At 44.8% G+C, this 13,751-nt stretch overlaps 1 protein-coding gene across 1 annotated transcript in view; it reads left to right on the forward strand.

The window, feature by feature from the left end:
• The first annotated feature begins 3,744 nt into the window (after positions 1–3,744).
• The window catches only part of SF3A3 (splicing factor 3a subunit 3), a 33,262-nt gene continuing 23,255 nt past the window's right edge, over positions 3,745–13,751 (forward strand). The window contains exons 1-6 of the mRNA XM_083173571.1: positions 3,745–3,929; positions 11,782–11,829; positions 11,925–11,977; positions 12,130–12,235; positions 12,475–12,547; positions 13,353–13,444. Coding sequence (XP_083029697.1) covers positions 3,834–3,929; positions 11,782–11,829; positions 11,925–11,977; positions 12,130–12,235; positions 12,475–12,547; positions 13,353–13,444 — 468 coding nt within the window. The 5' untranslated portion in view covers positions 3,745–3,833. The remainder of the gene's footprint in view (positions 3,930–11,781; positions 11,830–11,924; positions 11,978–12,129; positions 12,236–12,474; positions 12,548–13,352; positions 13,445–13,751) is intronic.

Below are 13,751 nucleotides of genomic sequence, written 5' to 3' on the forward strand. Positions count from 1 at the left end.
CAACACCCCTCTAGCCTGCACAACGCCCAGACCCCACTGCAGAGCAGAGCTGTGTGCAGCTGGAAACCTTACTGTGAAATTGCACCAAATTCTCGGGACACCGAGCTTTTATAGACTCGGCGTCTTGCGAGAATCCAACGCCAGATTCAAGCGTTCGGCCGTACTCAGGTTTTCGAACAAAGCCGGAAACTCGTGTGTGCGGCTCCCGGACGGTGAGCCGAGCTGTGTTTGGTGCGGTTCGGATTCCGGATAATCCGGACTGCTCATCTCTAATTAATATAAAATGTAGGCGCATGTCTTAAAATATAGTCCTACTGGAATATTCTATGGACAGCTTCAAATGAGGATGACCTCCAAAAGGATATAGAAAACGGCGCCAGCGATAAAAATTGTGTTCATCGGGAACTAAAAAATCTCGTCGATCGCATCGCATGCAACCAAATCGCATGCGATGCGATCGACGAGATTTTTACATTGGAACCAATGTAAAATGGTCCCTGAGACCCGATTTGACATTGGCCCCAATGTTAAATGCCCCCCAGACCCCAATTTTCATTGTATCCCCACCCTGATGGGTCAAATGCCCCCCCCCCCATTGTTAACGCCACCCCACGATTAACGCCAACCCGAAGCGTGGCGAGCTCAGCGAGCCCGCGGGGGGCGGCGGTACGCATCCTCCGACCTTTTCATACCCCAACTATCCATGTCAGCGCGGAGTCGAATTTATATAGTGTGGCGAGCGCAGCGAGCCACCGAGCCCGAAGCGTGGCGAGCATAACTTCACAGGTATTACGCATCCCCTCGCGGGGCGCGCTGCGCTCGACACGCTTCAGGCTCGGTGGCTCGCTGCGCTCGCCACACTATATAAAATCAACTCCACGCCGACGTGGATAGTGGGGGTATGAAAAGGTCGGAGGACACGTACCGCCGCCCCTCGCAAGCTCGCTGCGGTCGGCGTTAATCGTGGGGTGGCGTTAACGATGGGGAGCATTTTACATACAAATTACCCATCAGGGTGGGTATACAATCAAAAATCGGGTCCATTGGGACATTTAACATTGTTCCCTATGTAAAATCGGGACCATCGCATCGGTCGCATTGTATGCCATTATAATGGCATACAATGGACCCGATGTTACATAGGAATTTAACATTGAACACAATGCATTCAATGTTAAATCGCGTCGGTCGCATCGCATCGCATACCTTAAGTTAAGGCATGCGATGGACGTGATTTTTTAATTGTCGGGGAAAAGGCTAAAAATAGCCCTAAAATCCTTCGTCCAGCAATGTTGAGTAGAACCAATTCCTCTTAACTGGCAAAGTGCTGGTCCCTCCACAAGATGGAGACCTGGTCCTCCCGTAAGGTAGTGACCAACTCCTAACTATCTTAATAACTAATCATTGGTGCACTATACAGAGCCCTGCTCTCCGCCATCTGTGGCCTCTTATGCTGGAATGCACCATAAGTGCGTCATTCCAACCCAACAAATGTGTCAAAAAACCTATTAGGTTCCCGATAAAAACAGGAACAAACCCTATTCACATCAGGACACAGTATTGGCCAAAATTCACATCAGGACACAGGGTATGAGCCAAAACTGACATCAGGACACAGGGTATGGGCCAAAAATCACTTCAGGACACACAGTTTTGGCCAAAATTCACATCAGGACACAGGGTATGAGCTGAAATTCACATCAGGACACAGGGTATGAGCCGAAACTTACATCAGGACACAGGATATGAGCTGAAATTCACATCAGGTATGAGATAAGAAAAAAAAAAAATATATATATATATATATTTATATATAGATAGATAGAGAGAGAGAGAAAGAGAGAGAGAGAGCGAGAGAGAGATGGCTTTGGATCCACAAAGGTGAAATCACGAGGCGGCACTCTCCGGATTTAGTGAAAAATGAATTGTATTAAATCAAGAACATCAAAAAAATGAAGTGCAAAATTAGGTCATAGTTGTCAACAGTTTCAGGGAGCAATCCCCTTCTTCAGGACGACCAACAGGGTGATAAGTTGCAGAACAACAAAACAAGATTTGTGCAGTGTTTAAAGCTTTAAATACCTTATTGCGGTGATAAGCCGCTGCGTGGGAGGACGGAGCTTCCGTTGGCGTCCCAGAACCGCCTGTGCCGCTGCGTCAACTGGTTGCCAAGGAGACATCCAGGGGCGTCCTCCTTATTGTTCGGAAGTACGATCCGGCGTCTCCTGTTACCATGACAGCAGCCACTGTCAGACGGTGCGGTGTCTGCCATTGGATTCCGCCTGAAAAAGAGGCAGACGGGACATGTAATAAACGTGTGTAGTTTGTGCAGCATAACTGTGTGCTGGGTGAAAAGGCTGGTTAAAAAATGATTAAAAACAACGAGCATGGCACTGGCAATGGGAGCATGTAGATATATATAATTAAACAGTGGATGAACTTATGTATAAACATAGAGTTCAGGGCTTACCGTGTAGAGTAAACTCTATGTGGACAAGAGCTCTTGATCAAGGCAACCATGCCTGTGTAGCTAGGATGTATTGGCGGCCGTTAATATATGTATGTGCATTGTTGTAAGATATATTGTGGAGCGCTGATCGAGTACAGCCCTGTTAGTACTCCACTATATTGATTAGCAAATATTACTGTGTATGAAATTTGAGGGAAAATGGCCTCAAAATATATGGACACTAGTCCAATATGTTAGAAAGACCAAAACAGCAGGATATTTTTACATAGAGCAAGGATATAATGAATGGAAAGTGCAAACGTGCACTGAATAACGTAAGAATGAAGCTAGAGAAATATGAAAAAAGTAAAAGAGGGAGAACAACCAAGATAAATAACCAGTAAGGAATAATAATGATAATGTTCACAGGCAAATGTTCCACGAAGTTTTTTCATTTAGACCTCTCGGATCCAGAACAGTTCGCGTTGGGCCAATATTTTTTGACGATTGCCTCCTCTTGATAGGGGCGGTATATGGTCGATAATTTGATATTTTAGTGTAGATAAGGGATGGCCAGATGACTTGAAATGTTGTGCGACTGGCTGGTCAATGTCTTTACCTTCCAGACAGGCTTTTATGGCTGACCTATGCAAGGCTATCCTTTCCCACAATTGCCTTATAGTTTGTCCCACATAATATTTGCCACATGGGCATATGATATACACCACAAATGTATTGGTACAGGTGACCAGGTGAATCTCAGCAAATCAGCGTGCGGCCAGTGTTTCCAAAACAGAAGCGCTTCCGCATAGCCCGGCGGATAGCGCTCGTTATTTCTTATTGACTGCAGGGACCCCCCGCTGCCGCAGCCAGCTTTTACGCCGCAGGACAGGTACCCGGGCGGCAAGGGAGGGGTGAAATACCGCCCTCCAGTGGCCGGCGCCCTAGACAAATGCCTAGATTTGCCTAGTGGTGGCGCCGGCCCTGAATTCACCGCGCCCACTCGCACAAAGCGCCTGCACATTTGCATAAAAGTTTATGCACATGCATAGTTGCAGAACATCGCTCACCTGTGGGGGATGCGCAGAGAAGCGAACCAACCTTAATAAGAGCCTATTAGCAACTGACTGCGGCAGTGCCCTCCAGCACAGGAATCATTTGGACAGATTCCGATCCCCGCTATCACACTACCTGAAATGTGATATAAACAAATCCCACGTGCTCAGTAGCGTGCAAGCTGCAGCAGAGGGCGCTACAGGGACAGTCTTTATCATGTGCTTCTGGAACTCTTTGCAGAAGAACGTTGTTTCCTTCGAAGCTGCCTGAGAGGACGGAACACTATTGTGTGTGTTACACCTTTCACTTCCGGATCCGGCGTCCGAAAATGGAGACGATACTGGAGCAACAGCGGCGTTACCATGAGGAGAATGAGCGGCTAATGGATGTGATGACCAAAGAAATGATGGCAAAGAAAGCTACGGTGAGAGCCGGGCTACGGGGAGGGGGATCCTATATATCGTTCTGGGGTAATACATGCTGTACATGTTCTGCACCGCGGAGCGCCCGCCTTTCTCACGGGCTATGTATTTATCACAATTGCTACATTAACCTGTGCCTAAAGTGTACTATAAAAATGATATCTTTCTCATCATTGTTGTGATCCTTTCACCTTTCTTCCTTATGGAGTACTCCAGTGTTTGTGTATAGTGCTACAGGTGACATTTTGGTTTAGTCAAAATGGTGACCATGATGATGTAGACCAGGCATGCCCACACTGTGACCCTCCAGCTGTTGTGAAACTACACATACCATCTTGCCTTGCAATAGTTTTAGCAATTCCTAATAACAAAACTGTGGCAAGGCATGATGGGACTTGTAGTTTCACAACATCTGGAGGGCCAGAGTTTGGACATGCTTGTTGTAGACATTGGGGATGGGTTAGTGTCAGACACTAGAGAGAGGAATAGCCAAGAAATCTTTAAATGTTGATGTAGCCACGCTCATCATGGTTATGATACAGGTGCCCATTTAGCGCACCTAGTTGCATACATGGCTAATGCATTTTCAAAGACTTGGATGCAAGTGCACAGTCACGTGCACTTGTGCCATGCATGTCGCACACATGACAAAAGCGAGCTACAATGAGCGTGGCCACATCTGTAAGTACCAGTCTCTTAACCTCACTAAACACCCTGCTTCAGCTATCAGGAACAGGTAAGTCACAGGTGGGCCACCAGGATGACGTTTTTACATTCTATCACGTTACTTGATGAATATGACGTTTCCCTGGAATACTTGTGTTTTTTTTCTCTTACATAATTTTCTTTTATAAGTGCATACATCTTTTGTGATTTGTTGTAATTGTTTACAGTTGACAAATACAGTGTTGTGATTTTATTATTTATATGTTTCTAAGTGTGTGAGTAGTGTTCCCTCTGAGCTTCTTTTGCAGGGTGCCATACCCTGCATGTTTTTAAAACCTCAAAATGCACCCTTTCCTTTTTTTTGTATGGTACTGCGTGCCCTTGCGCACTGACATGTTGAAAACTTTGGTTGTGTGCCATTATGTGTAATGGCTATCATGGTGTGTCTGGGTCCGCAAAAACCTGCTATAGCGATGGGATGCAGCTGTAACAGCCACCCCCCCCCCCCCAACAAGCATGTAGGTAAGCAGCACTTATGTGCTATAATATATACTGGGCATTACCGTGTGTACTATAATATTGGTGTGTGCTGTACTGGGCAGAACGGTGTGTGCTGTAATGTGTACGGGGCGGATTCGGTATAATATCCCGACAGGGTCAAAATCACGACATTTAAAATCCCGACAGGGTCAAAATACCAACATTTAGACTGTACAGGTGAAACGTCAACATGACTTTCCGTCGACAGGTCGCGAGGTCGACATGGGTTTTTTCACTGGTTTTTGACCCGTATGTCGACATGGACACAGTTTAAAGTGAACCCCTCCCCCCGACCCACATGTGCCAGGCTGGGGAGAAGGGGAGAGGAGGCTTTATTCCGTTGGGACCCAAAAATTGTCAGGTAGGACCCCAATTTTTAGAAGTGAAGTGTCCCCGGGACCCATTTTTTGGGTGATTTTTGCGAACACTGGTGTATGCCTTCATGTGTAATGGACATTATGGTGTGTGGTATAATAAGTAAGAGGCATTACAGTGTGTGCTATTATGTGTAATTGTCATTACAACAGAATATGTTATGGGTATAGCAGAGTATGACAATGTTTATTGGGCGTAATCCTAGTGTAGTGTGCAATTTTTTTTATATATGTGTTTGTTCTTGTTTCTAAAGTAATATTCAAATATAAAATGTGCCCTCCTGATTGAAAAAAGTGCCCTGCCGTTTGGTCAGTACCCTGCACTAAAATAATCCTAGAGTGAACACTAGTGATGCTGGCCACTAATACAGGTATACCTGGCATCAGTGAGATGGCTGTTCCTGTGTAACTCATAAGCCCCGTACACATCGGGCGATTCTAGCCAATATCGCCCAGGATATGGTCGCTGAGCGATCATATCCCTGTACGTATGGGTCGCCGGAAGCGTGCTCCTGCGACCAGCTTCCCCCACAGTGTCTCGTTTTCATCAGCTGGTCGATGATGAAAATGGGACACTGATGCCCCTTTCAGACCGCACATATTATCCGGTATTTTGCTGTTTTTTACCGTTTCAAAACAGTAATGTGCGGTCTGAAATGTCCACAATGATTTTACCATTTCCCCAAAAAACTATATTTGGAAAAAGCAGGGTCCTACACGTTTTGGACCCCTTTTTTTGCAGTCTGAAACGGTATTTACGACCCAGCCAATAGTGAGCACAAGCTGGACCCTCTTATTAAATATGCACTGCGTTCATTAGATATGCACGTAGGTCTTGGGGGGTGTCCCTTGCCCAGACTGGAGGCATTTCCAAAACCCCACCCCACAACCCCCTGATGGAGGCATTTACAAACAATCCCCCCCCCCCCCTACCTGGGCAGCGCAGGGAAGGGATCGCGCTGGTGGGCAGGGGGTCTCTGCGGCGTGTATGAGATCAGCGGCGGGGTCCCTGCGGCAGATGGGAACTACTAGTTATCACAGACATTAATTCGGCCCTGCACGGAGGGCATAGGGTGTAAGCTCGCCCCAGAGCAGTAAATGGTGTTATGCTGTCTTTTTTAGAAACATTTAAAAATACTGGTCGATGCCGTTTTTGCGGTCAGAAAGCAGAATGAGCAGTATTGCTCAGCGATCATATTGCTCCGTGTGTACTGAGATTTAATGTTCGTCTTCAGTTGATCTGCAGATATATTTATTAGTGTGTACCCAGCATAAGGTGCAACTAAATGGGCTGTCTAACATAAATGTAGCAAAGATAAGAAAGGACACATCTGTAGCTCTTTAGTTACTATTAAAATTTAGCATCAAATTAATTTATTCTGTTTCTCCTAGCTGTGAGTGACCCCCGCATAACATTATGTAGCACCACAGTCCTTTTCTAGTTGCACATCTTGTGTCTTCTGCTAGTTATTTCTATGTTTGCTAGAAGAGCGCTGCGATGTCCTGTGTGTGTTGTGGTCAACTGGTCTTTGAAAACAATCTCCACCAAATATTTTTTTATTTCAATTGGTATTAGGTAGTAGCATGTATTACGGATTGTAATTTAGGTCTCGCAGTCTTCAGCTGGGTGCACACTACAAGACCTGTGTACTCATCCGATCCACTGGATGATGGCGACGGAGCAACAAGGGATAGCATTGCATCGCCAGATATGTTTTCTATCATCCTTGCACTTGGGCCAACCAAGAAGACCTCACTAACAATATTAGCTCACCTATTGGACATACAGATTGGCCCTTAATCTGGTTCACTCGCAAAGGCAAATTCCTTCTCAAATGGACAAAACCACGGGCAATGCAGGTGGGGCAGATGTGTAACTTGTGCAGAGAGAGTTAAGGTGACCATACATCAGAAAGACCTTGCACCCAATCATACAATCTCAATGGATTGTGTGCACACAATAATACAATTCCGGCCTCGGAAGATTGGAGGATTGGTCCTCTGATCTGACATGCTGCAGGTCGGATCAGTTGGGATTGGGAGCAGATTGCATGTGCTTTTAAGCACATGCAATCTGTCATTAGATGGCTCATATGACCAGTCATGTAACACTCCCTCCCTGACTAGCAGAGAAGAGAGATGCAGCTTCCGGGCGGCCCAAGGCAGTGAAGATGCTGGGAGCCGCAGAAGTTTCCAAGCGCCAGACAGGTGAAGGGAGCGGTGGATGTCCTTTTGCAAAATTCTGTCACTACTCTGAAAACAGTTTTCAGAGGATTGCTGCATTCGGGCTATTTAATAATGAAGTAGGGCAGCAAATGTGAGCAGATTTGTAGGTTGCTGGAAAAAAATGGATTTTGGTACTCCTATCCTTTTGGTCCTAGTAGGCCAGCCCCCTATTTAAATAAAGCTTCAATCATACAATCATGCAGCAGATGGAATGTATGACGGATTGTATGACAGATTGTAAGTACATTGTGTGTCCAAAAACCACCAAGGACTGTCTGGGAGTTAAAGGGAAATAGGACACAATCATGATTGTAAAGGCCCCCATACACTATGCAATTTGGGTACGATTTTGCCCGTTTCGGATGAATCGGGCCGTGAAATCGTTCCAAATCGCATATGGAGACATCCCCTCCGACCCGATGCGTGGCCCCGATTTGCTAAATCGTATGTTCTGTCCGGAGCCATTCTCCTCCGCGAAGGGGGACCTACCAGAGCTGGGCGGAGGGATCAGGTGCAGGAAGCCGCTGCCATAAGCGGGAGCAGGGGGGCGGTGCAGAGTACCAGGGAGCCGGGCAGGAGGAGACACTGCAGCAGCAACGCGAGTGGCGGAAGCAGCAGAGCACTTAAAAAAAAAAAACGCATAGGAAGCCATTGATTGGCTGAGACCTCTCTCAGACAATCGCTAATTGGCTGAGAGAGGTCTCAGCCAATCAATGGCTTCCTATGCGTTTGTATGGGCTTTTTTTTTTTTTAAGTGCTCTGCTACTCGCACTGCCGCTGCAGCGTCTTCTCCTTCCCGGCTCCCTGGTACTCTGCGCCACCCCCGCCCGCTCTCTGGTCGAGGGCATATCCCCACTGCTGTCCCCCTCTCCCATTGTCCCTGCAGCTCCCTGGGAGTTGCATGTGATAAATCACATGCAAAACTTGGCACATGAAGTGCCATCGCATGTGATCCCTCCCAGGGAGCTGCCGGGACATTCAGGTCCGACTTGTCCTTATGACAAGTCGGACTAATATATGGGGGGCCTTAGACCGGTCTTTCTAATGTATGGCCATCTTTAGATTTGGGTGGGGATTTACTTCAAAGTGAGTTCTATATTGTGGTGTAAAAATAAAGCAGTCAGTATTTACCCTGCACAGAAAAAAAAAGAACTTGCCCAAATCAAATTCTCTCTGTACCTGTTACATCTGCCCCCCCATCCTGCAGTGCACATGGCACATGATTTTGCCCATTTGAGAAGGAATTTGCCTTTGCAAGTGAACCAGAATAATCCCCATTGCCCGTTATATGCTTGTGTGAACTATATGTTGGTTCAATCTGCTGAGCTAGTGCAGTTGTGTCAAACTCATGGCCCTCCAGCTGTTGTTGAACTACACGTCCTAGCATGCCCTGCCACAGTTCTAGCAATCCATTATATAAAATCTGTGGCAGGGCATGCTAGGGCGTGTAGTTCCACAGCAGCTGGAGGGCCATGAGTTTGACACCACTGGCCTAGCGTGTACCCCACTTTAAATTGCATCTAGCTATTCATGTGTTAAGCATTTTAATACACCTTTCTAAACGATGTGCATGAAATGTTTTGTTTTTTTTAATTAAACAGTTCAAATTTTTTAGAGATCTATGCATAACACACTTTGGGGTGATGTATCCAGCAGTGATAGAATGGAGAAGACCCATCAGAATGTACCTATCATTTTATAGAAAGCAATTGAGAAGTGCTTCCTCTAAGCCAGGGGTGTCCAAACTTTTTGCGACGAGGGCCAGATTTGGTGAAATGTAAATGGGTGGGGGCCGACCATTCAGCCTGACATTCTTTGAATCATTAATCACATCAGAATGGTGCCCCACTCTGCCCCCATTCACTGTATGTCTCCCACCCTTCCCCTCCTTTACTGTATGGCCGCCATTCACTGGTTCCCCACTCTGCACCCCTTCTCTTAATGTCCATCAGTGCCTCCATTCATTGTATGTCCCCCAAGCCCGACCCTCCTTCACTGTATGACTCCCCATTCACTATGTACCCCACTCTGCCCCCATTCACTGTATGTTTCCCAGCCTGCCCCTGCTACCCCTTCTCTGAATGGCCATCACTGCCTCCATTCACTGTATGTCCCCCAGCCTGACCCTCCTTCACTGTATGTCCCCTACTCTGCGCCCTCCCTTCTCTGTATGTTCCCCAGCCCCTTGTGTGAGCCAGAGGAAGGAGAGGCAAAGCAGGCAGGACAGGAGATGCTTGGGCTCCTGCTGCTGCCCTCCTCCGCTCTGTATGTTACGGGAGCAAGCTTTCCCCCTCCCCAAACACTGCTGTCACTGGTTGTGGAGTAAGGTGATATACAATTGCAGCAGCAGGGGTAGGATGCCAAACACATCTGACTGTGGCAGCCGGCACCTCCTCACTGCAGCAGACAGCAAGGTAAAGGCGTGCTCACCGGGGCCCCACCTTTAGTGTCCTGTGCTGTGCATCCCACATCTGATGCTCTGCCCGCTTCCAGCTGGAGGCTGCGGGCCGCTTGAAATGACAGCATGGGCCGCAATTGGCCCCCGGGCCTGACTTTGGACATGCCTGCTCTAAACTATGAGCAACTTCCATGCCTTTCACGAATTGGTTCTTCAACTTGTGCATTCTTCATAAGGTTCATCATTAGCAACGTGTATACATTTTTTTTTTTTTTTTTTCAAGTATTGTGTATATATATATATATATATATATATATATATATATATATATATATATATATATATATATATATATATATATGTGGATAGATAGATAGAGCTGGCTTTGGATCCACAGCAGTGGAATCCCGAGGCGGCACTCTCCGGATTTGGTGCAAAAAAGATTTCTATTTAAATCATAGACGGCAAAACAAGTGCAAAAAACAGGTCATAGGTGTCAACAGTTTCGGGGACCAATCCCCTTCCTCAGGACGACCAACAGGGTGATGGTGTTTTTGTTGTCCTGTACACCATCACCCTGTTGGTCGTCCTGAGGAAGGGGATTGGTCCCCGAAACTGTTGACACCTATGACCTGTTTTTTGCACTTGTTTTGCCGTCTATGATTTAAATAGAAATCTTTTTTGCACCAAATCCGGAGAGTGCCGCCTCGTGATTCCACTGCTGTGGATCCAAAGCCAGCTCTATCTATACACACACATATATACACAATACTTGGAAAAAAAAAATGTATACACGTTGCTAATGATGAACCTTATGAAGAATGCACAAGTTGAAGTACCAATTTGTGAAAGGCATGGAAGTTGCTCATAGTTTAGAGCAGGCATGTCTCATGTTTCACTGAGAGAATCACAATGTAAATTCAAACAATTTATTGTATACAAATATTTTTACAAGATAAAAACAATAAAATATGAAGATAAAACATAAAAAATAAAATATTGTACATAAAATTAGTATAGGGGTCAAGGTTGCAACCAATTATTCCTGCAAAGTGGAAGTAAAGGAGAAGTCTCTGTTATATAAGTGGTCTCCAAGAAGGCCCTTGGGATCTCCAATAATTAGGGGTGGAGAAAGTTCATATCAATGATGTGACAACTGAGATATAACAGTGGATTGGGGGGTGGGGGGGTGGGGGGGTGATGAAAAAAATAAAGTTCCGGAATATTACCCAGCTTGATCTTGTAGATCTGTACCTTTAGTTTTTAAACAACAAAAAATAATCTCAAAAGTAGTAAAACTGTAGAACATTCCTTGTGCAATGTTATCACCTTCATGGTAGGATAACCATATTTTTTTTTTTTGTATTAAGAAATAGAACATTCTAAAATGTTCTTTAAGAAGCCAACCTCCGTAACCAACCCTACGAGATCCATTTAGTCACATTGACACATTGGTATGGAAACTTATTTTAGATCCTATGTGTTCTATCCAGAAAGTAATTTTCAGACACACTAATGCCTAAAACTGAATAGCTTGAAAATGACCCTTGGCCTAAAATTGCACTATTAATCCTTTTTATTTCAGTTATTAACTGTCCAGTGCTGCAGGGTTTGCCTTTCATGTAAATAATAATGTTTCTCTCTCTTCAGTTGCGTGAACAAATAAATTCCGACCACAGAGCACGAGCAATGCAAGATGTAAGTCTTGATAATTTCTATTGAAGAGCAGTTCAGATGAATCAAATTAAATGTTTGCAATTAGTTGCTTATTTTTTTTGTGTCTTTATTTGTAGAGGTATATGGAAGTCAGCGGAAACTCAAGGGATTTGTATGAAGATAAAGATGGGTGAGAAATATTACCTATTCAAATATTTGTTTGATGAAAAGATGCTTGGCATAAAAGTGTAATAATAACCAAATTAAGATCTGTGCTTTTTAATGTGTGAACATATGACCATATAAGTTTATTGGTGCCTTGCAAATGTCTGTATATTTCAGATTAAGAAAGGAAGAACTGAATGCTATTTCCGGGCCAAACGAATTTGGTGAATTCTACAACAGACTTAAATTGATTAAAGAATTTCACCGAAAACATCCAAATGAAGTAAGTTACTGATGAATTTCTGTTGGGAATTGTTTAAAATTCTGGATTCCTGTCTAGGCGTATTAGCAGGACCAGAAATATCACAGTATAGCTTAACCTGTACAAATAACAGGACATCTAACTTCCATATGTTTTTAATATAATAGCCTCTGCCCCATTATCAGAAACTACCACAGCAGTAGTAGAAAGTCTTCTCTATTATTAACCTATTTTTTCTTTTCTTTTTTTTTCTTTGAAAGATCTGTGTCCCAATGTCAGTGGAATTTGATGAGCTCCTAAAGTCCAGAGAAAATCCAAGCGAAGAAGCTCAAAGTAAGCACTTGGCCTAGTTTTACAGTGTCGATTGTGATTTACCATTTAACATGTGTCTCCACTTAAGGGGCATATGCACGGGGGATGTAAGCCCCACTTCTAAAGGCCCATACACACTGGGTTTGAGCGGCTTTCAGCTCAAAGCCGCCCAGTGTGTATGCCCCGCATCATCGCCGGGAAAGCCGCTCATCTGCTGGTTATACCAATTCTTGCAAGAGGATAGGTATTTCTCGCGAGATTCCTCTTAATCAACAGCAGCCAGAGACTGTGAGTCCTATTCAGCAGCAGCCGCCGGAGCATGGGATGGCTGCAGCAGGACAATCTGTAAGAGGATTTTTTTCCCCATACAACCGACCCTTGGCACAAAACAGGTTCCCCACCCCTGCCCTATGCCTATATGTGTTAAGCAGTGTACACACGGGGTGATTCTTCTAAGCAATTTTTACTGCATCATCAAATTTCACTTATAATGGTTCCCTGAATCACCCCATGTATACACAGTGGGTGACAGCGATGCATGGCCAAATAGACACTGCAGGCAAGAATATTTTGCCTAGACATGCAGTGTTATTTGGCTTACACTCGGGCTGTTGCTGGGGATGGCTCCCGGCTTATCTTCGGTAGCTGTGGGTGATTTTGACTAAGCAAAAATGGCTTAGATAAAATTGTATGTATTCCTTGTAATAATGGATTTTTTTTTTTTTTAGTCCAAATTAGTATAGTAGTATAATTATTATTATTTATCTATGTGTGTCTTATGCTTTGCTTATTTCATCTGCTAATGACATGCTTTTACTTGTGACAGATCTGGTGGAGTTCACAGATGAGGAGGGTTATGGTCGGTACTTGGACCTTCATGACTGTTACTTGAAGTACATCAACCTCAAGTCATCAGAGGTAAGAGAACAATAATCTATATACTTTAAGATAGAAAATATCACGTTTAAATAGAAAAAAAAATCAGGCAGTGAGTTGTTGATAACTGCAGTGATCACTCAGTGGAAAAAAGAAATGTGGGTCCCCTCACTAAGAGAACGCCAGGGAGAGAGAGAAAGGAGAGAGAAAGGAGCAAGAGTGAGTGTCAGGGAGAGAAAGGGGTTAGAGACAGTGAGAGAGACTGTGAAAAGGAGAGAGCGAGATTGTGTGCCAGGTAGAGAGGAGGAGGATGATAGAGGAATCCTTGTGAGAACAGAGATTGCAGAGA

This window comes from Crinia signifera, chromosome 2 (assembly GCF_055691185.1).
Source record: "Crinia signifera chromosome 2, ASM5569118v1, whole genome shotgun sequence".
Classification (NCBI taxonomy): Eukaryota; Metazoa; Chordata; class Amphibia; order Anura; family Myobatrachidae; genus Crinia; species Crinia signifera.